Genomic DNA, 24,582 nt, shown 5'->3' on the forward strand with positions numbered 1-24,582 from the left:
TGTCAACCGGGGGGAGAGCACAGTCGTGAACTGTCAACAGGGGGCGGGGCGCACGCTCGTGAACCGTTAGCGCCGTGTTATGCATGCCCACTGCACCTCGCGGGAGTGCGGCAAAGTTGGGTTTGGAAACGGTATCATTTCCTTTTTGGCAGGCATGCATAACACCGGAGCCTCGCTGCGGGTAAACTTTGGCGCTGTTCCGAGTTTGTTGTAATCTGTCAAAATGACCGACTGCTTTCAGATTTTTCCGTCATTGTTAAAAAAAATCCGTCATAGACGGAAAATATTCGGTTAACGCGACCTCTGCTATGTACTATGATTCAGATGCATTTGTGAAGCCAAGGACAATCTTTTACTATGTGGTCTCATTAGGAATTGTTCTCTTCATTTTTGCTATGTAGTTAACCCTCTCAACATTTTTAGGCACTTGGTCAGACTTCCCTATATCGATCGCAACAGAGTTGGAGTATATGGAAAGGTAACACTACCTTTCTATCTAATTGATAAATAACCACATAAAATGTATGATGTTTCTTTGTTAAAGCAGCTGTCTTGTGTTTCTCCAGGCGTACGGAGGGTATCTGTCCTCCCTCCTGCTCCTCTCACACAGCTCCATGTTCCAGTGTGGCATCGCTGTGGCTCCCATCACCAACTGGAGACTCTACGGTATATCAGACCTCCTTACAGTTTAACAAAGATTACAACACGTTGCTAATTCAAACATGACAAGGCTGCCTGGGCTTGGAAAATGACGTTCCCCTACATCGAAACAGCAATTATATTTCAAGGGAATACATATTTTCTCCCTGTTAATGTTTGTTTGAAATGTATCACAAATAAATGTATAATCAAAGTGAGAAGAAGTCTGCTTGGTAGAGACTGGGGTTGGTGGAAGGATAGATACCGCTGTTGTTGTCTTGTATGTCAACTTTTCATTTTTTCTGTTTACGTCTCTAAGCTAAACAATGTATAAAACACACCTATTTAAGGCAACAATCTAACTAGAGCAGTTCAGTTTGTTTCTGTCCAATTCACAGCTTAAACAGCGTGTTTGAAACTGCAACCGTAATCAGGGTTCAACCCCCTCAAAACCTAATTAAGGGCATCCAAACAGCCAGTAAACACAATTACTCCGTATCTGGTCATCAATAGTACTGATTTTTTTCAACAGACTTAAGCTATATGTTGAGTGTCCACTGTCAAGTGAATTTGATATTCAAATACATGGAGTGAAGGTATGGTGAAGGAATTACAACAGCACTGCTCACAATGTGTCCGTTTTCTTTCCATAAAGGGTCGGCCCACACTGAGAAATACTTTGGCTTCCCAGCGACAGACGATCACAAATACCAAGTAAGAACATGCTACTATTTCCACAAAAGCACAAGTGCTTCCTGTCGAGTAAACAGATAGAATGCATTCATTTATTCATTCTTCTCTCTGCTTGAATGGGACGTGTTCAGAACTCACACAATGTACTCCAACATCTGAATGCAAACTAGACTGGTGTAAACACTTTATCATAGCATTCAACATGTAAATGAGACGCAGGAGATGATATAATGTGTGAGACCAGCACAAAGCAGGGGGTCTGGAGAGATTTCATGCACACCTGTTATTTTCATTCATATGAGGTATTTGTACCTTTTTGGTTGGGGTCACAGCACACAAAGGTGTGGTTCAGAGATGTCTGTCTGTGGTTGTTATGGTATGTTTCAAATGCATTGTCCACTGATAAATAATTCCCCTGCTTTGTTAGTTGATGTGCTCTACACAGTACTGGAACTGATCTTGTTAACACATTAGATGATTTGACCTGATACTCTTTGTTTACCCCCTTAATATAAGACCATCACTTGAGGTTTGCTTAGAGTAAATAAATGGGATGTTTTTGAGACAGTGTTTGGTCAGCGGAGGCTCACGGTCCTGTTCTCTGTCCCCACAGATCTCCAGTCTGCTCAGAAACAGCACAGCATCGAGCCCTCTGAACTTTCTGATCATCCACGGCACAGCAGATGGTGAGGTTCAATACAGCAGATAGGAGGATGTATATAACGTGTATTGGCAGGATAACTCCAGGAATGGACTTTTGTTTTGTGGCATTCAATGTGTGTCTAACAGCATCTTAAAAATGACTGTTCTTGGCCTCCTGCCACTGTATTGGAAATTAAGAAAATATACCTAGTATGTTTTCTCTTACTACAGTATATGTATTTTAATCATTGTTAGGAATGTACATACAGAAACATGTTTATGTACAATCAGGGTCTTTCTTTGCATTGGTTGGTGGAATGTGGAAAGCTAATGTAACATTACATTTGCTGGGCACGTTTTGCCCAACAATGCATTATCATTTACCTCCCGTGGAAGTGTAATGGACTGAGAAGCTTTTGTGTCATGCTTGGTCACATTCTTATTTCAGTTTTCTGTCTCTTCCAGCCACCGTTCATTTCCAGCATTCTGCTGAGCTGGTCAAACTGCTGTCAGTGTTAAATGTGAACTACACTCTCCAGGTGACTGCTGCTTTCTTCTCTGAGGGACATCATGTTACCAACAAGAGACATGTTGTCAAATAACTGTTGTGTTATTGGTTTGAACATTTTATACTCATTTAGTTCTTGTACAGACAACACTTAACATGTTGAGAAATGTGGCACCTTAAACATCTGCAAAGAAAAACAAGAATAGAGATCTGAACATAAATTGGAGTGGAACTTAAAAAAATAGAAATGTCACAGACACTTCTCCCTGATACTCACCTTTTCACTCTGAGTTAGATGTAAAGATCGATAGCATTCCCATGCCACTTCGCTAAACAAACTGGGTCAGGAAATAATATATAGTCAGCCTTGTGTCTTGCTTTGGACAGCTCAGCTAAGCTAATGAGATGGTTGACTAATTACAGATTTAGCATAGTGTCTTATTCTCAGAAACAAAGTGAATTTCCAAAATGAAGGATTCGTAAGCATTAAACTGCTATCTGATGTCAAGAATAAAAACAATTGAATACATTGAAGAAGAACAATTGACAGTTATTTGTATTTCCTGCTGCGTAGATTTTCCCAGATGAAGGCCACAGCATGGCCTCCAGCAGGAGCCAACACTACCTGCTGAACTCGGTGCTCACCTTCTTCAGGCGCTGCTTCAAGGAGAAGCAGGTCGTCGTCGTCCCGCAGATGTCCAAAGAGTATGACTAACGTCCTGTGAAGAGACAGGTTTGTGAAGAACCAATGATTGTCATGAGCCAACAGAGAGAGGCTGTGATTTCCTGAAAGGCTGCTGTCTGTTAAAGCACTCCAGAAGCATTAGCATGTAGCATACTTAGCATTACGTTTGCTAAGACCTGTGTTAGGCTTCCAGTGAGGTCTTGTGAGATAGAAAATATGGATGTATTGTCACTGTAATTAGTACTTTAGACCAGTGGTTCTCAAACTTTTTTCAATAATGTACCCCCTTTGAAACAAATATTCAGCCAAGTACCCCCTGATCAGCGCAACAATTATTTGTTAGGGAAAAAAGCCTATATAAAGAGGCACAGTACAGCCTTGTACCATCAGTGTCTGATTTATTAAAACAACAACCTTGTAACTGAGAAACACTTAAATGCTACATTTCAAATGTTTACAATCCATCACTAAATTCATGGCAAACCAATTTTAACATCATGCAATAACACTAAGACGACATAAGTTGCATTGAACTGATCTTTTTGATAAGTTGTACTTACAATGTAGTGAGAAACATGGGCTTGAGCTTCACTGAGGATCATGAGGCTAACTGCAGTTATTACACTTCGCGTTTTGAAATATGTGTAACTCTGTTAATATAAAACCCACACTGCTCTAACTTCGATACTTTTCCTAAAATTGGTTTATTTATTTATTTTGGGGCGTGGGGAATGTAGAGAAAAACATATATGAGCATTTTATGAGCATGGGATTTTGACCCCTCATATAAACATATGCATAATGCTGCGCTATACTTTGCGGCCACACGCCGTTGCCAAGCAACGCTTATTGTTTAGGTCCTTTGATAAGCAGGCAGTCATATAATTAGCTAGAACTAGCTAGATCTGATAGATTTGGAATTATAACCGGGCGCGAGAGAGAGATCAGATCAGCTGCTGCTGACGGAGAACACGCAGCTCTGCATGATCACAGCTCCGCCGCTGTGACGGACCGTTGAGTGGAGCAAAATGAAATACACTAAGAGTTAGACCTAACACACTTAGCTAGTTTATCTACTCTGGAACTAGCTAAACTAGTTATACATATATTTATTCTTTACTGTCGGGTCACTTATTACAGGTTCAGCGAGCTGCACGAGACTGACGGGCTGTCAGGAGAGGGAGAGGAAAAGAGAGCACCCCGTTTGTTTTCCCATGTTATTATCCAGAATTACTGTAAACCTTTGAATAAAGTAGTTCATCTACTATTAGTAGTTTGTTTAAATGCATTACTTATGTTGTTTTTTTCATTAACATAAACTAAATCTCACGTACCCCCTGCAGTACTCCAATGTACCCCTAGGGGTCCGCGTACCCCCATTTGAGAACCACTGCTTTAGATTGTACTTACTGTTTGTAATGTTTGAGCCATGTACTGAGTGCAAATGTCAGGGAATCAAAGAAACGTGTATATTTCTATTTTAAAATATTATTTTGGCTGACTGCTGTAACTACTAACTACTGTGACTATTTGTTTTCACTGCAAACAAAAGACTTCACTTGGGGGGCCATATCACAACAAAATGTGCAGGTGCCTTTACATCTTTCCACCTTTCATGTATAATCAAATAATGAATGATGGATTACCAGAGCATCTGTTTCTTCAGTAACAGTTGAATGATTCCTTTTAAGACTAAAAAACAATTGCCATTTGGTGGTTTTCATCACTTTCAGGGAAACATTGTGAAACTTCTCTCTTTTGGGAATAAATTGTAATTTCTCTGAGGAAAGGTGGGGTGATTTAACAATAACTGCACTTTGAAGTGATTAAAAACCTGTCTGGATTCAGTCATATGAAAAGCCATATCACCCTGCTTATCAACTCGCTGATTCTTCACTTAGTTATGTGGTATAAGCTGTGTGAACGGTATCCTCTTGAGTTGAGAGCAGTGTTGTGTGAAAATTGCTAATCTCATAAATTAAAGCATGCTAACGCTGACATTTACAGGAACCAATAGGATGACAGAAAAAACTGGAACCGGTTCACAGTATTTTCTGCTGGCAAAGCTTCAAACAAACGAACAAACTAGAACATGACCTCCTTGTTCAAGGTTATAAAAGTCAGTAAACCTTATCACACTGGCAGGTCCTGCTGTTTCAGTAGTTGGAGCCCGAATGTTGTTTTTTAGCCATTATGTGTTCATATTTGAGTATATTGGCACCATTAGAGGTATGGCGAAACAGCTTTTGGCTTTAGTTATTTTTACAATGTAAGTATGTGGATTCTTCTGAAAACTTCCTCTACACGTTCTGAAGCGCCTTTTTTCTTTCATTTCTATGAAGATTTTCTCAGCTAATTTTCAAAGAGCGTTGAGCTTTGTTACTCAGATTCATGCAGTATATTTGGTTCTCTTTCAACTGTTACGAGCTTCACTGTGGAGGCTTTGGTCTTTCTCCTTGTCCTGCTTTATGTCCATGTTTGCTACATATATTAAATCATATTAGCCTTTATGCATATCAGATCAGAAACGTCATTGCAGTCACACAGAATGTCTCATGGATAAGTCCACTCAATATGCACTATTGTTCCACAATAACAGTTCTTTTGAGTGTAAATGAGCGACTGGATTCTTCACTGTTAAATATCCAAGAATGTGAAAGTAAGAAGTAAGAAGAGATTTAAAAGGTCACAAACGTGTTAATATTAAATGTATTCTGTACAGAGTGCTTCACCAGACTTTTCTCAGCCCACACTGAGAAAACTGAAATGTCAACTTAAATTAAATGTATTATGCTATATGCGGTTAGGTGAAAGCAATAATATGAAGTGGTTATATAAAATTATTTAATTAAAGTCAACGTTTCAGTTTTTTCAGCACAGATCATTTCCTGACCATGATCCTGTGCTGCGTACACCTCTGCACTTGCTTGATTCTGTCCTATATTCTGACATTTGTGTATTCGGGGAGCTTTATATGCTGAAATAAATTGTTAAACAAGACATGGTTGCATCTGTGTGTTGTTGTTTGCTGTTGTGCTTAGAGGACAAAGCAATAAAAAGGGAATTTCATTTCCATCCATATCTGATATAACACGCCCAATCTTGATTTAAAAGGGCTGATGGTGCAGCGGCTCGTACAGCTTAGCGGAAGCAGCCGTGACATACATAATATCATATATATATGTGTGTATATGTATACAGTCGCTTTCAAGGTGAATCTGCTGCAGTGTTGGTCAAATGACACCTAAAAACATGGATCTCAAGAAGGCACAAATAGGCTGAGTCCGAGTGGTGAAAAGTAACTAAGTACATTAACTAAAGTAGTGCATTTAAGTACACATTTAGGGTACTTGTCCTTAACCAGAGTATTTTCCTTTTATACTACTTTATACTTCTACTTTACTACATTTTGCAAGCCAATTTCGTACATTCATTTTGATTTGATTTTTACAATGTGGTATTAGTACTTTTATCAAGTAAAGAATCTGAGTACTTTTCCACCACTGCTGAGTCCTAAACATATTTAAATAAAGAGAAAGTTAACTGAAGGGATAACTAAAGGAGACAACAATATTTACATAACAGGGAAGTAGAATCAAAATGTAGTCTTTAGCTATGACACCCCATGGTGACATCATGTCATATTGTCTCCTTTAAAACTCTCTCGTGTCGGTGTTGACTAAGATCAGCACATCTCCAGCTGTGTGATCGACACACAGATATGAAATGGATGTTTATCCTTCCATTTGAGCAGGTATCTCAGTCTTCATACAGAGTGGCTCTCTGATGGGAGTGCATTGCCCTATTCAATGTTCTCGCAGTGACTGTGAGTTGATTAGTTTAGCTGAAACATAAAGTAAGATGAGGTAACCGTTTTCAACAGTAGGCCAGTTTTGACTCAATCGGGAAAACATTCTGATTAAAAAGAACAAAAGCATATCTCATCAATACCCCCACCCATAATATAAGGTAAAGTGTGTCTTATCTGTTTTAGTTCGCTCCACTTTATTAAGCTCAATTTGTTTTCTTGTATACAGAGTTGTTGTGTGTTACGTTTATTTGCGTAGTCAGAAGTGGAGTACACTACAGGTTGAACAGGACTGTATCAATGACGAATACACAGCCATAAAACCTAAAGGGATCGTTTTGGAAGTTGTTGGTTTGAAAGAGCTCCTTCTCCAGGGATCAGCTACACATGTTTTGGAAACCTAAGTTTATCATTATCTTTCAAGGTGCACTTTCCTTACACTATTTACCTCACTTTACCCTTCCATGTTTCCAGCTGTCCTTTTCTATGCTCTTTCCAAAGCAAACTGAATCCCTTGACAAAAACAGTTATTTTGAAATAACCAAGGTCACACAATTGCCCAAACACAAACAAGTAGGAGGACGGTAACATGTCAGTGTTTTACAGTGGAGACTAAGGATCTTGGCTCTGGGAATATAAAGCGTTTAGTCCCCCATGTAAAGGGCTGTCTCACACCAAAGTTAGGCGGTTCAAATGTTTTTAAGCGGTCATTTCTTAGGTGTATAATAAAGGTTTTGCTGGTGCATCCGTCCACAGCAGTGCATTACTTATCTTCCGTGTAGTTCTCCTGTCATCCACTGTAGGTACACCTCATATAATCCCACTTCAAACACTAAACTATTCCTTTTCATACAACAACATGTGTTTAAGTAAAGACAGCATGTCAAATGATTCCGATGCTGCAGAGGTAAGAGTTTCTCTCCCCAGCAGAGTGAACATCCGCTCACACATTCAGGACTGCAGGCACTGCTTTATGCACTCTGACATTGTTCATGGCATGTTTCCTGTTAACTCTTTCATGAGGGTGTGCTGCGGCCATGACAGACTACCTGCACTCTTTATCGTGAGTCCCAAGGTGAAGAAACAAATGAAACGTTACATTGAAATCTCAAACAATCAATACAAACAAATGTGGCTGATTTGGTTCTCTGAGTGCTCTATTTATCAGCATGACTCATTGTTTTTCAGTCTTTTTTTATTCATAATCATCACTAGAGGACAATCACAATAACCCCAAAAGCTCAACCCTGCCCTTTCCCTTTTAAAACAGCAAAAAGAACAAGTACAAGCATTACAAAATCCATCCTAAGAAGAACATCAGCTGAAAGGAAAACAGAAAGAAAGAGTACAAGACATCCAGGTCAAATCAATCCGTCCCAATAGACTAAACTATCTATGAGATGTGACATCTCAAAAATATATTTATGTACACACTCTGCTGTATTGTACTGTACAAAACACTTGACACCTTCCCTGTATACATGCAAACACCTTACTGACACTGTGAAACTGTCCGATCTGAGTCAGCATTATTATCCGCTGCAGGTAAGTATTCTTTTCTTAAATAAGAGCATTTCCAGAAATAAGGAACATGTCTCCTGACTTCAGACAGCTGCTGAGTCAGGTGGAGCCACAGCCAAAACATCTCATACAAGATCCAAAGGGATAGTTCTAGATTCTGTGTGACGTCCTTATAAAGTCAAAACACAAGCTACAGGTGATGAAGGTCAACAAGCCAAAGGCTGACCCAGGATCAGCAGCACAACTCATTCTGGACGCCTGAAGAAAGGCCCACCTACAATGTTTTGAATACTTGTATCGCTTCACCGTTTGGCTCTTTGAAATCCAGTGGTGTAAAGTAACTAAGTGCTGTACTTAAGTACAATTTTGAGATGCTTGTACTTTACTTGAGTATTCCAATTTGTTTTGCTTTTTTGTACTTCTACTTCACTACAATTCAGAGGTAAAGAGAGTACTTTTACTCCACAACATTTATGTGATCAGTGGCGAGCCGTCAGGGCCCTCTAGGCCCTCACAGAGGGCCTAAGATATTCTAAAAAATAATATTTGAAAACATTAAAAAAAATATTTTTTTTTGTTGTTACATTTTTCATTAGTTTTACCAAAATAACTTGATTTATTTGTAATTAAAATAATATTTCCAAAGAAATAAATCCTTCGAATCTGCCTGTTCAGTTTCAGTTTGTTGGTCCCTCTCTACATTCACAGAGGGCCCGCAATAGTAACTCAACGAGAGAGTAATGTCAAATGACAGTACAATTGACCAATCATATCTCCCTCTAAATGGGCGGGCTTTATTTTCGCGGACTTTATGACAAGTTCCGCCCGCTGTGAGGTCTATGCAAGTGGTGCAGTGACGCGTCCTATAACCCAGAAGTAAGCTTCGCTCGGATTCCCTCGACAGAAAGCAGTGAGATTTCTCCATAGGATTTTGGAAAATAGCTCGAAATAAGGTCTGTGGAAAACGAACCTGTTAGATAAATGCACGTTTTGTTCAGCCGGATAATATCCACATGTCTACCCTACTTTTATTATTTTCGAATCATAAATCTAAACGATAGATTTATGATCGATATATTTATAATTAGCATAAGTTCGTTCATGATGGCTCACTTCAGTGATAGTGATGACATCGTTGCGAAATTATTAACCGAGTCATTTTCAAGATTGAGTTACAATGATAAACTGGAGTGGCAAAGGATCAGCTGAATGACCCGCAAGTGCTTCATCCAAAAGGACAGGAGGATGGACTTTGTGTTTAAGTGATTTGATCATCAAAGGTAGGCCTAAGTCATTTTCAATGTGGGCCGCCGTGCCGACTTAATTCATTTGTAATTGTTACTTGGCTGTGGGTGCCCTGTCATGATAGGTGTTTATATAAATGGTGTTGTTTTGTGTGGTAGAGGGTCGCTGTCATTGATGCGTTTTGCACCCCGGGCCGCTGTTTAGATATTCCGCTGAAGTCTACGCTGTAATATCTCTTCATTTTTTTCGAGGGAAGGGGGGTCAGAGGGCCCAGGTATAAAAGTCACGGCTCGCCACTGTAGTTGATACCTTTAGTTACTTTAGTGTTGAGTGTTGAATCAGACTTTAGTTCCACCTGGAGTAAATTCACTGACAACAATGAAATTTAATTAAATGTATGATGTCAACAAATGACACCTAAGTGTTTTAGGTTAGTTGAAACCAAAACTAATATGTTTAAATAAAACATATTTTAACTTAATACTATTGCTTTCAACTAAACGTATACACACACATGATGTGTAAAGTGTTTACATAATACATTTAATTAAAGACAGCATTTGTTCAGTATCACAGTCTATCCTTCAGCAAACAAAGTCATTCAAACTAGCTCTGCCTTATCAACATTTAAAATATATACATGATTCTGACATTTACCAATGTGCATAATGAGTACTTATACTTACAAGTATGTTTTGATGCTAATACTTTTCTAATTTGAATAGAGTAACATTTTGAATGCAGGACTCTTACTTATAACATAGTATTCTTACACTTTGGTAGTTCTACTTGTACTAAAGTACCAGTACTTCCCCCCCCTCTGTTGAACTGTCACCAGACTCCATTGTAAAGCAGTCATTAACCCTGCAGACCCTGGGGGTTGCTGCTATGTCATTGGTCTGTTAGTTACTTTAGGTTTCTGTTTGATGGAGTCACCAAAGTTTCACAACATCAAAAATAAAGTAACCAATCCAAGCAGAGATTCAATAGCAGCTCCTGGAATACAATATATGTTCTGTAGCTCTGTGGAGGGTAGAGCTGGGGGTAGGTGTTCTGGATGGGCCTTCTTATAGGGGTCTTAAATATGATTGGCTGTGTCCCTTGTCCAAAACAATACATTCCCCAGCTTCCTGCTAGTTATCCTGTGTGTTCCTGAACCTAGCACTCTGACTAAGAAAAGCAGTGCTGCAAGAAGTACTCACATCCTTTACTCAAGTAGAAGTACAAATCATTGGTCTCAAAATACTCCACTACAAGTAAGAGTCCTGATTTTAAAACGATGTTTAAGTGAGTATCAACAGTAAAAGTATTTGTTGTGCAGAATGGATATTTGTTACAGTATTATATCATCATAGTTATTATTTTATCCTGTTTCTATACATGTGAGAGCATTTTTATATTTTAGTTGGTGTTGACCAAATTTAAATACTTTAAGTAGTACAGTACTGCATTATACAATCATTATATCATTACATGTGTACAAAGTAACTGAGTGTTCAAATAAATAGAGTGGATTAAAAGTACTCCATGTGCCTATGAAATGTACAGAAGTAGAACTACACATTAGCATTACATGGAAAAACTCAAGTAATTATAAATATGTAAAAACATTACATAAAAACAATACTAAATGTAATGTACTTAATAATATTCTCAGTTATTTTCCACCACTGGAGATAAGTAACGCATAGAAGCGCATGTCAAAACATATAAGCTATCCCTTTAAGTGTAAACCACATTTCAGTAATCTTCATACCGTGGTATGCATCACTTGTTCCTAAGCGTCCAGCTGCTATAGTGTCGTAGCTGATGCTAAACTGATGATGGAGTCATGTCTCGAGGACCTGAGTTGACCAAGGTTAGCATGACACTGCTAATGTATGACTACCACTGCCAGCAAGTAATATTACAGTATGTTGAACCTCATAAGGCATTGTACATGTCTACTCAAGACCCCTGTACAATAAAGTGTGACCTATACACACTTGTTTATATTAAGGGTGGGCGATGGGGGGGGTTTCAGCAGGAAGTAGCTCTTATTCAGGATGGGCTCTGTTGTGGTGAACTTGAGTGACTAAACATTTCCTCTTTATCTGTGCAACATTTCATCAACCAAAGGAGAGGTGAGTTCAAAGTGCACAGCTGTGTTCTTCCTCTGCAAGAGTTACCACCATGGGGACTAACATGTCGAGATGTGTGAGGGGGAAAAGAACCATGCACTGTGGATGAAGACGAAACATGGAGGATCTCTTCTGTGCGCTTTGCCAAGAAACGAAGCGTCCAAAAATGGAGACGACTGGAGGCCAGTTCCCGCCTCAACGCAAGTGTCACTGTTGTGTCCTTCAGTTATCTTTTCAACACATTTACACGTACACAGTCACACACTGGAGTGCTCACACACACACAGCCGCACACACACTTTAGGAGCATTAGCAGCGCTAACCCAATGTCCATGTCACGCTAAACACTTGGTCCAATAAGGCCTTGACAGATTTTTGCAAAATCCTTCAAGCTCTGCCAAAGGTCCGACCCTCAAAGCCTCCCCCTACTCCTCCTCCTCCTCCTCTTCGTCATCGGGCAGCGGTAGGAGCTCCTCCTTCAGACACTCCCTGTAGAAGCTGGTCAGCGTGGCGTATAGGTGCACGCGACTCTGCTGGGACAGGAAGTGGCCCTCATCGGGGTAGATCTGTGGGGAGGAGGGAGGCGTTTTACATTTTCAAATGTTCAAAAGGCTTTATTATCATATGCACAGTAGCTACAGTGTGGACAAGGACAATCTTAAGTCCTAGGCCTCCAACAATGCAACATAAATATATAAGACATATAACAATAAAACTAACAACAAACAATACAAATAGAGCACCAAGAAACAGAGTAGTAAAACATTGTGCAGGATCAACGTGCTGATTAATGAAAACAAATGGTAAATGCAGGAGTATATATGTAAACAAAATAGGATAAGCATTAACAGACAGTAACATGAGATACTGTACAGTGAAATAAAGTACAGTTTGTTGTAAACAGATGGCTGCTTTAGGTTCTGAAGGCCCTTCACAGAGCTCAGGCTAATGCCTTAATAGCAGTCTGATGGCCTGTGGGATTAAACTTGATTAAAGTAGAGTCAATTAGTGCCCAGAGGTTTATCGACATACAAAGTCAACCCGGGGAATAACGGCGATGGGTAAGGGGTAGACAGATGTATCGAGAGAACTGGAAGCAGTGCTGGAGGCAGCCCTCTTCATTCCTGTGAGAGCTGCTCAGCAAGCCAAAATGGCTCCAGTACAACAGTACAATATTTTCTACGTTGAGCAACATAGAAAATGTGCATTTTGACCACCATTGTACTAAATACAGTGTTCAGAATGTGCCTGGTGATACACACCTGCATTGAGTAGTTTGCTCCAACTTTCACCAGGTTCTTGACGAGCTCAGCAGTATGCTGGAAGTGAATGTTTGCTGGGAATGAAAAAACGAAAGATGTCAGCAGGATTCAGTGTGAATACTAACTGAGAGAGAGAAGACACAATCAGATTGTTGCAGGATGGAAAGTCCTCAACAAATCCGACATGCATGATTCACCAGTGAGTGTGTGTCTCTGGAAATCGCAGCATCAATTTAGATAACCCACTTTCCCTTTTATCTTTTGATTAAAACACATTTGGCTAATTAGGTTGCAGGATTGCATGCTTCTTTGTGCTCAGCAGTGATGCACCACAGATGCAGTGTTTCCATTCAATCACAATTTATTTCCTCTCACCATCTGCTGTGCCGTGCACCAGCATCAGCGTCTGCTCTTTCAGCGCCTGGACACTCTGCAGCACGCTGGAAAACTGCGGATCAGAAAAAGTGGTGAGATAATAGATTGATAGATATGCTAACTGCCATTAAGGAAAGCAATAAAAAGAAAGGAGTACGATCCGATGAAAGACATGCGGTACATTCCATTATACACTGATTACAGGCCCCTAACCCTAACCCAGTGTTTTAACCCAATTACAGACATTTTAGGGATTAAGAATCTACCATTCAAACATTTAGTATTCTTCTTTGCATGTAATATTACGGTCTCAGGGATGGGAGGGTTACTTTAATAGTATTCTGTTACAATGACTTGTTACCAGTACAAAATATAATCAGTAACATGATCGAATATCTCAAAAAAGCAATCTATCCTTATTACTTGTGAAAAAAAGAGAAGATAAATGTTAAACTTATCCAACATAGAAAGTAGTTTTGTTTACTGTACTGTATACATCAATTTAATAAAGAAGAAGAATGAAAGTAGCCTAAATGAAAACCAAAGAGTGAATTCAGGTGGATAACAATAGTGTGTACAAAGCAGTTGGGATATAAATGCTTATATCCCCCCCCCTTGCTTTGGTGTTCCCGGTCAAATGTGACGGGTCCTGTTTTAACTGCTATTACATGAACACAAAAACCATTCATCATCACCACATTTCATTTAACACCCTTTCAAACTGTAAGTATTGTATCAGACTACTGGTACACATGAACAACTGCAGTACATATACAAAGAACAGACACTGAACATGTATTGGTGTGATCCATGTGGGGGGAGGGGCACATAAGAGGGGGGGAACACATCTGTGTGTGTGTGTGTGTGTGTGTGTGTGTGTGTGTGTGTGTGTGTGTGTGTGTGTGTGTGTGTGTGTGTGTGTGTGTGTGTGTGTGTGTGTGTGTGTGTGTGTGTGTGTGTGTGTGTGTGTGTGTGTGTGTGTGTGTGTGTGTGTGTGTGTGTGTGTGTGTGTGTGTGTGTGTGTGTGTGTGTGTGTGTGTGTGTGTGTGTGTGTGTGTGTGTGTGTGTGTGTGTGTGTGTGTGTGTGTGTGTGTGTGTGTGTGTGTGTGTGTGTGTGTGTGTGTGTGTGTGTGTGTGTGTGTGACCGGGAACACCATGGTGTTTCAAAGTTGACTAAATCATCCAAAATGCAATGAAAGTGTGATCAGCAATTGTATATGTTCAAATGTCTCCTGTGAAGGCAAGACAAGTTTATTTATATAGCACTTTTCAACACAAGGCAATTCAAAGTGCTTTACAAAAAATGAAAGACATTAAGAAAATGGCATTTAAAATCAGTCATTAAAAAGAAAAGCTAATAAAATAAACATTAAAAGAAAAAATACATGGATACAAGTTACAGTGCTGTCAATTAAACATTAAAAGAAAAAAGTACATGGATAAAAGTTACAGTGCAGTCTAAGATATGAATAGTTCAATTAAAAGCAGCGACAAAAAGAAAAGTCTTCAGCCTGGATTTAAAAGTAGTCAGAGTTGCAGCGGACCTGCAGGTTTCTGGGAGTTTGTTCCAGATATTTGGAGCATAATAACTGAACGCTGCTTCTCCATGTTTAGTTCTGACTCTGGGGAAAAAGCTGACCAGTCCCTGAAGACCTGAGAGATCTGGATGGTTCATAATTTAGCAGGAGGTCAGAAATGTATTTTGGGCCTAAACCATTCAGTGCTTTATAAACCAGCAGCAGTATTTTGAAATCTATTCTTTGACACACAGGAAGCCAGTGTAAAGACTTCAGAACAGGAGTGATGTGATCCACTTTCTTAGTGTCAGTGAGGACTCGAGCAGCGGCGTTCTGAATCAGCTGCAGCTTCCTAATAGATTTTTTAGTGAGACCTGTGAAGGATATCATAAAGCCTTAATGCAATCGAATGTAAAACAAAAAAGTTATGATTGATGAAAGTAGTAAATCGGTCAGATTTGACCCGAACACAACATGAGGGTTAAGATGCCATAATAACAGCTGGATGGCACAGCTCGCACTGAACCGTAATGCTGTTTCCCTTTTCTGCTTTTAATATAACATTTTTACAAGGAGTGCAAACATTTTCTGAACTATACAGAACTTATTCTTAACTGGAAGATTAGCTTCAGTTTCCCTTGAGACCCATGCAGTGCTGTAATGTGAAAGCATGTTCAACATGATCAGGCTTGGGGAGTTACGGATTATATGTAACAGGATTACGTAATCCGGATACTAAAACATGGAGTCCCTTACAGTTACATAAAACATATGTAATTAGAATCAGGTTTATTCCCAGGTACGTTTACACAAGGGATTTGCTTTGGTGTCTGATGGTTGGAAGATTAACAATCTAGGAAAATAAGTTGTAAGAGTAGGTACAAAAATATAAGCATGAGAAAAATAAAATATTTTAAAGAAACTATTCAGCATTAAAGAAGAACATTTAAATTGAAATATACAAAAGAACCTCAACAACGAAAAGTCTTAGGACAATGAACGACTGTACTGTATATGACAAACTATTATTATATTTTAAAGTTGAGGGATGTGTGAAATATATTCAGAGCTGAGCATGAACAGGGCAAATGATACATGTTGTAATCAGATTACTATTATGTATATGGATTACTAGCAGGATTACAATGTTCCTCACAAAGTAAAAAAGAGCATATTGTGTTTGTATTAAAATCTCTGTGCAGAAGTAACATGTCTCTGTTGTCTTACATAATACCCTTAATTAAAAACACCTCTTATTGATTTTTATCTTTTATTAATTTGATATTAAGGTAATCCAAAAGTAACAGAAAGTAATCAGGTAACATTACTTTTAAATGTTGATACTCAGATTCGGTTACTGATTACATTTGGTAAAGGTAGCTATTGTAATCGAAAACAAATTGAAAGTAACCCTCCTATTATGTCGTTCTTTATTTTAAAATGAATTGTACAAATTGTTATCCTGCCAGAAATCCCAATTTATAAAACAGAAATGTGACGGTAAACTAGAAAAGTGTTTTAGTTATGTTACTGTAAGGATTTAGAGTTAACTCTTCTTCTGTTTCCTGATGTCACCCTGTCACATGATTCCATTACTCCCCTGTCCTGCACCGTCTATACAAGTTGAGAGATAACAGATATTATAACAATAGTGCAGACATACTGTATAAATGCATGTTTGCTGACAGCAGTGAATTACAGATTTGTTGTCTGGTTGTTAACAATGTGCTCACAAAACATCCGCCTGTTCTCTATCGCTGTGGAAACCCCTCTGATAGCAGAACATCTTTCTGCGGGATCCTGAAGGAGAGGCAGGCAACCCTTTTGCAGCAGCTTACAAAAGAGAAAACACCTCGGCCTGTGTTCTGACACACTGGTGCCGTTTCCAAAGAGAAATGAGCGACAAAAATCCTACCAGAGCGTGAATGAAACAGAGGGTGAAGCCTCGCTGCTCTGATAGCAGCGTTCAGGATCAGATGAGCTGAAGGTGTGTCAGGGATGTTTCAGCAAGCCGCTTTCAAACAAATGAGGGAGGAAGTAAACACGCACCTGATATCTGCTGTCATCCCGTAATGGCATGCCCAGGTATCTCTCAGAGAACGCTGATGCTGTGCAAATGAGAAGTGATATGTGTTAACAGAGGGGACACAGCTCCAGCTGAGTGACTACACAGAGGACTTCCTGTCAGCCTCAGATCACAGGAAGCTTCCAGTGGAGAGGGAAAACATCTTGTGCAGAATAAAGGGTCCACTGTGGCATCAAAAGACTGTAAATACATGCTGCCATGTGTTGTGTTTGTGTTACTAACGAGAGATTCCCCTCACTGAGAGGTAATCACAGAGTATCATACATTCTATTTTTCTACTTGTAAGTGAAATGTTGTAGTTGCAGTAGACACCATGCATTAACAGTATAAAGGTTATTCAAGTTACCCAACACATCCAAAATAACACACATTTTTTTACATTTCTGGAAATCTGTTATTTAAGATGTACTTAGTTCCATTGAATCACATTTGATAATGTGGTGGTGGTGTCCTCAGCAGTGGACATACAATGAGTTATTCCTGAGATACCTGCTTCATCTCTCCACATGTTAAAATGACAAATGAGTACAAAGACAATAATCAAATATAATTTGTGAACTGTTTTTGGATCGATCTGACCAACCCAGTCTCTTGGCTTTTCGTGTTCACCAACACGATTTTCCCTTTTTTTCATGTTGAACAGAACGATTTTAAAAGCAATGTATTTCTACTGGTAGTATGTTTCGTGCCTGCAGCACGTCTTTTTGTCCGGTTGGGTCGTGGAAGACCGGAAGCTGTGTGGTTCATAAAAACATGTTCTTACTCAATATCAAGCCACAACTATTGCTTTTATTTTAAATCGTATAATTTCAGACTTTTTTTGTCGTCTGTGAGGAAAATAAATAGCTCAGAGCCTCAGAATACTGAAATCTGTATTTTTTAAAATCTTTTTTTCCTTCTAATTTGTTATTCTTTTCAAAATAACACACTGTTATTTACTCACCAATAACACAATTATCCTTGTTTTTATTTATTTGTTTAATTCCATAATCTCTGGCTTTTTTGGCGTCCGTCAGGAACTGAATTTCAAAATAAAAATAACCGGAAACAGACGTAGGACCTAAGGATGGCCGAAGACTCTACACTACCCATAATCCCCAGCTATAATTTAGGACTACAGTCCCCGTGATTAATCTTCAAGCTCTGGGATTGGATGTTGGAGTGGCAGTGCGCCATGGTTACGCCGAGCGTCAAACAGCTGTTTGAAATGGAACGAAATCACGCAGACTATCCAAAACTGGAATCGAACGCCCCCCAGAACTACACATGCTGGCTATTGTGTTTCGCAAAATGTTCTATGGGACGTCTCTACTGAACATTTTCGTTTTTCCCACAATTAGAAGTTGCCAGTATTAAACACATTGGTGTTATCAAATGTAAAACATATAATTAATAAATGGGTGAAAATCGCTTGTGTCCATAATGCGCAGCATTAATACCCACATGACAGCTCATTGTTACTTTGTAATTCTACTCCACTACAATTCAGAGGTTAACCTGGTATTTTTACTCCACTGCATTTATTTGAGTTACTTTGCAGATTCTGATTAATTATGTGAAATATAAACAACCCTTAAATCAGACTTTAGTTACACCTGAGTAAAATTCAGGTAAGGTGATTGTCAAGTGCCAACAATCAGGAGAGATATTTGATAGTTGGCGCGTCGAAAGGAGCCAGTTGAGGTGGTTCGGGCACCTAGTTAGGATGCCACCTGGGCGCCTCCCTAGGGATGTGTTCCAGGCACGTCCAGCTGGGAAGAGACCAAGGGGTAGACCTAGGACCAGGTGGAGGGATTATATCTCTTCGCTGGCCTGGGAGCGCCTTGGGATCCCCCAGTCAGAGCTGGTTGATGTCGCCAGGGAAAATAAAGTTTGGGGCTCTCTGCTGGAACTGCTACCCCCGCGACCCGACCACGGATAAGCGGGAGAAGATGGATGGATGGATGCTTGAGAAGACTAAACATTTATCTGCAATTGACATGAATGGAAACGAGTAATAAAGTATATTCATTATTCGTTATTCTCTACTAATAGTTAATTACAGACTGTATAAAATGGCTATTTTGCACATCCCTTTCAAGATTTCAAGATTTTCAAAGGTTTATTGACATATCATACACACAACTACGGTGTAGTTATGAAATTATGAAAAACTTGGGTCTTAGGTTTCTCAGTGCATTACAAGACATCTATCAATATGTGTGTACCTCCACCATTAAACTGTCATATTCTGCACATTTCTTATTCTATCTACATACATAAGAGTATAATTAATGTGTATAATATCAGTTAAAATAAGTGCTTCAACATAGTTAACATTGCAGGAAAGCAATATATTAGACGTTAAGTACTTTGTCAGGCTTAATATTTATCTGTAGATAGATACCCCCAAAGTTTTTTTCTTATTTAAAAGAAGACCTTAATCTAAAGTGTTATTTAATGTTTAAATAAAGGTTAATTCGTTTTTCTGTTTTGCACCTCCTCATATTAATATCTTTGTACATCCTGCACTAAACTGTTTTATTGTAGAGATCACTTATAGTATCTTCTTGATTTTTTATATTATATATTTATATCACAGACCTTCTACTTTCCCCCTATGAAAGTATGTACTCTTAATATTTTTTTAATCAAACATAACACATAAAAACAATAATAAATAACGTGCTTTAACTACTAGGCGGTGCACACAAGGTACACACAGCCATAATAACTTGGTATTATTAGTGTAGGACACTTATGTATGTACAACATCTGAAGATGTGTAGTTTTATTCATGCTTTCACATAATGTTACAGCATATTGCTATACTATTTCAGACTCAGTATTTACATTCTTATATTCAAAGAAAATCAGTAATATCTTTAAAAACTACAAGTCCTTTTATATCAGCTGTGCACCGTTATGGTGTAAATATAACCGATCTATGAATTAGATCAAATGTAAAAGTCAGCCGAATTAGTGTTGATACTGCAAGGAGACGTATTGTGTGAAGAGAAATTGAAGATGTTGTTTAATTGTTGATATATTTATGATCCACGTCACATATTCAGTTTCTGCGGCATTTCTTCAGTTTTCCCAAAGGTCTTCTCATCAGGGCTCTATAAATAAAGAACTACGGCAGATCTGTAATATGTAATGCAGCCGAACCGTGTATTACAATGCCGTTATGTGATGACTTTCAAAGAGAAAAGCAAGAACACTCGGAATTAAGTATTATTTTATTCTTTTAAAATGTTTTCTGGATTTCATATCATATAAACACCAAATCCCAGCATGCATTGCGGCTAAAACATCCAATCAGCGAGCTTAAACCATAGCTGAGGTTCTTGGGTAATCGCTCGAAATGCCTACGTCTGTTTCCGGTTATTTTTATTTTGAAATTCAGTTCCTGACGGACGCCAAAAAAGCCAGAGATTATGGAATTAAACCAATAAATAAAAGCAAGGATAATTGTGTGTTATTGGTGAGTAAATAACAGTGTGTTATTTTGAAAAGAATAACACATTAGAAGGAAAAAAAGATTTAAAAATACAGATTTCAGTATCCTGAGGCTCTGAGCCCCATTTATTTTCCTCACAGACGACAACAAAAGTCCGAAATTATACGATTTAAAATAAAAGCAATAATTGTGGCTTGATATTGAGTAAGAACATGTTTTTATGAACCACACAGCTTCCGGTCTTCCACGACCCGACCGGAGAAAAAGACGTGCTGCAGGCACGAAACACATTACCAGTAGAAATACATTGCTTTTAAAATCGTGCTGTGCAACACGAAAAAAAGAGGGTAATCGTGTTGGTGAACACGAAATGCAATGAGACTGGGTTGATCTGCCACCTAGGAGAGGGGACTTGGTACATAAATGGTTTTATATTCTAATCAGTAATGGTTCCTCTGAGAGGATGCCATGTGTACAATGATTAGTTTCACTCTTCACAGTGATTGTATCTGTTAGAGCTGTTTATTGATTTAATAATGAACCATGTTTTGTTTTTGTTTATAGTTAATTTGTTATTATTTAGTGTAATTATTTTTAGTTAATTAAAGTAATTATTTGTGCTTTTATTGTGAAGGCAGTTTTGGGCACTGGGTAATGTAGACACCTGGCGATCATGTTTACATTGGAGACAGGTGGTCTATACAGGGGAAACCATTGTTCTCCATATTTCTAAGAAATAAAAGCACAAAGCAACGTTCTTGCCTTGATATTCACTATTTTCCTGAGTAAGATCTGCGTACTGGTGCCTGCGGGGGCAGCCGTTTTAGTTAAATGTAATGTTTTGTTTCTTATGATTTAGCATCTACGGTATCAGTGTTTTGTAGCTGAATACTTGTTGGCCTGCCAGGTGTTAAATCCTCCATCCTGATGCAGGGGTGGAGGTCTGTACTCACCGTAGAGTTTCCAGTCCGTCACCGGAGACATCGCACATGCACATTTGAAGAGGCTGTCCGTGGACTTGAGCATCATTAATGTTATGTACGCTCCATAACCCTGAGCACACACACATAAACATTAATGTTACTTTGAGGGGAAATCATTCAAGCTGTAAAAACAAACTCTATTTCCCTAAAAATTAAACAACAAAACATGTTAGCACGTTAAAGCAGGGCACTTATAATATAGTGGAATGTAAAACAAAACATTACACTTTTCCTGAACAACATTGATTTATACACTGTGTATGGATTTTGCTCAGCAGCAGCACATCCTTTGCTGCTGGCAAAAATAGACTATAATTACATGTAAAATGAGTTGAGAGCAGAACACGGCTCACCTTTCCAAACACTGCTATCCGTGTTCGATCAATATATGGAAATGTCATCATGAATCTGGAAGAAAAAGCCACATGCCATATACATTAGAACACATTAAGACCATATGAAACTCACTGCACATGGAAGAATTGGACATGATCAATCATTACAACAGATTTATGGTATACTTAGAATTGTATGTCATCATCTGCTGGAATCATGGAGACGGAGTGGCTTGTGTTCAAACAACCTGGTTGGAACATAATATTAGATTGATATGGTTGGGCACCTTTAGGCATAGCATTACGTTTAGCTAATTAATGCAAGGTAATGAGTAAATGTATTTTGATAAGAGTGATTTTAAATTAAGTTTTCTTAATCTCTCTGGAGCCGCTGTGAGCTGTAGCTTGAGGTGAGAAACAGATGGTGGACTCTAAAGAGACAATTTGTGAGTAAAAAGTATCTTTGCTGGAAGTGAAACATTCAAGACACAATTTCTGAAGTGACTCACTGTACTAGAGCACTTTTATTTCAACCACAGGCTGGGTTTCACCTCACCTGCTCCATTGTTCACATCTCATAAACACAGTGTGCTATGAGAGACAGGCATGAGCCGAGAAACAGGCTCCTATTATGCACAATGTAGTCATATATTATGGGTACAAATGTGTACAAAATATTTCTATGATGTGTTTTGCTCAAAATACCAAACAGATCATGCATTTAGACATCCCTCATACCCCTCTATTTCAGCCCTGCAGGTTTGGGGTCCTTAGCTTGAAAAAGAGGGGGAGGAGACCTTAATTCTACCGGAGATAAAGCTAAACACTGCCGTGATGAAACGCCATATCATGTTCCAAACACATCAAGCATTATTTCTGAAACAGTATGGAGCTCAAATGCTTTTTTCGCGGGTTTACCAAAAGGTGAGTTTATTTCCTGCTTCTTTACACATAGGCCTACTCTCTCCGTACAGCGTTAGCTCTGAGTGTTAGCGATGCTTGCTAATGTAAACACAGACCATATTACGTCCAAAAGCACGTCGTGCATTGTTTCTGATACAGCGACGTTTCTGATAGGGCCGTGGGTGTAAAGCCAGCCCACATTTTTGTTTTGATTTGGGTACGGAGGAAAAGAGAGAGGGTTTTATTTTTGACACTTGAGTCTCCTGACACACATATGTATGTATACAAGACATACAAAAGTGCATTTTGCATGATAGGTTCCCTTTAAAACAATACAGTTGAGCTGTGAAAAAATCTCATTTAATTTCAACTAAATTGTCAAAATGCAAAGTTAATTCTTCCTATTCTTTTAATATCTCTCTACAATACTCACGTTCTATTGGTAAAAGTGAAATACCTTTATATATTTTGTGTGAAATATATTAATATCTCGAGTGTGGCAATCAACACATGTATTTATAACCCTGTATGTGGTTATAAATACACCTACTGTGAAAGGCTAAAGTAAAGTCGCCCGTAGCACAGAGGAACATTTCCTGCTGGCAGATGAGAGACATCAGAGAAATAGAAAAGGTTGTACTAAACCACATCAACGGGTGCGGACAGTTTGGATGCAAAAGAGCGATTGCACACAGCCAGCTGTGTTTCTTGTTCCACCTCTAAGTACTAAATGACAGCTGTGTCCATTTCAATCACAAGTTTGTTTGTTGACAACAGAGGAGAGGAAGGCAGCAGCTGCAACAGGGAGGCCATGAAACCACCATGTTTTACTTGTTAAATATAGTTTCTGATTACATATTGTTCTTCCTAAAAGTTGTATGAACAACAATCAGGTGCAAAGTGTTTTACTATTAAGAGATCATTGTAATATTGTTCCAGAGGGGATTTGCATGATGGAATATTTAAAGATGGTCCATCCTTTTAAAATAATTCTGAAATAACAATGATACAATAGTATTTGTCCAAAGTGAGAATCACATTTCAATAAAAAAATTGTTTCATTTCAATGTTGCTTATAAGCACGCATATGCAGCCAAAGTCTTGATCATGGTGGGTGTGGATTCTTACATAACTTACAACTTTACCACAAAAAACACTTTTGATTGTGAAATGTGAACCGAAGGGTCCAAAATGTGAACATGACACAGGGATTTATAGAAGACTGAAGTGAATTTGATAACGTACTCCACTGCAGCGATCTGGTCCTGGACGTCCACAGTCCCCAGCCTCTGGTGGACCTCGTGCAGGACCCTCTGACCCTGGAAGCCGCTGCCCCGGCCGTCCAGACGGGCCACGATGACGCTGTCTGAGCTGACCAGCACCGAGTCCCAGCCCAGAGAGAAGCGCTCGCTCACCGCCTGGCCACCGGGGGTGCTGTCTCTGTGGAGGCACAGGATGAGAGGATGAAGAAGACTCATAGGGATAGGATCGCATCCAGCAGAATCAAACTGCTGGAGCTGAATGGAGCCATTGTGTGAGTAGAGGGGCTTGTTGTCTGGGAAATTACGCCAAGCGAGTGGTGTTACTGTTGATGATGCTTCCATGCACCTGCTGCAAAAAGGTGTGAAGTGTGAGGGACAACTTTCATCGACCCAAAAACTCCATCAAAATGACTGAACCAAACAATAAAGTGAGAAGACTGAGGTTCAAGACAACGTCCGGAAGTGATCCTTCAGACAGTAGGCTACCCTGAACTGATAAGAGAAAATGCTTTAAATGTTTCAGATTTTGAATAAGCATTACACATGCAGTAGACGA

At 39.0% G+C, this 24,582-nt stretch overlaps 2 protein-coding genes across 2 annotated transcripts in view; one reads left to right on the forward strand and one right to left on the reverse strand.

Annotated features, from left to right (window-relative positions):
- LOC117547581 (inactive dipeptidyl peptidase 10-like) overlaps window positions 1-6,128 on the forward strand; it is a gene marked incomplete at its 5' end in the record, with an annotated part of 75,242 nt that extends 69,114 nt beyond the window's left edge. The window contains 7 exon segments of the mRNA XM_034218400.1: window positions 424-478; window positions 567-666; window positions 1,295-1,353; window positions 1,946-2,018; window positions 2,440-2,513; window positions 3,057-3,215; window positions 4,308-6,128. Coding sequence (XP_034074291.1) covers window positions 424-478; window positions 567-666; window positions 1,295-1,353; window positions 1,946-2,018; window positions 2,440-2,513; window positions 3,057-3,197 — 502 coding nt within the window.
- Window positions 6,129-9,785: 3,657 nt separating this feature from the next.
- The window catches only part of LOC117547582 (inactive dipeptidyl peptidase 10-like), a gene marked incomplete in the record, with an annotated part of 254,446 nt that continues 239,649 nt past the window's right edge, over window positions 9,786-24,582 (reverse strand). The window contains 7 exon segments of the mRNA XM_034218401.1: window positions 9,786-12,427; window positions 13,124-13,197; window positions 13,499-13,571; window positions 17,065-17,123; window positions 21,497-21,596; window positions 21,880-21,934; window positions 24,010-24,204. Of these exon segments, the coding sequence (XP_034074292.1) occupies window positions 12,287-12,427; window positions 13,124-13,197; window positions 13,499-13,571; window positions 17,065-17,123; window positions 21,497-21,596; window positions 21,880-21,934; window positions 24,010-24,204 (697 nt within the window).

The sequence above is a fragment of the Gymnodraco acuticeps genome, unplaced genomic scaffold (genome assembly GCF_902827175.1).
Source record: "Gymnodraco acuticeps unplaced genomic scaffold, fGymAcu1.1, whole genome shotgun sequence".
In the NCBI taxonomy this organism is placed as follows: domain Eukaryota; kingdom Metazoa; phylum Chordata; class Actinopteri; order Perciformes; family Bathydraconidae; genus Gymnodraco; species Gymnodraco acuticeps.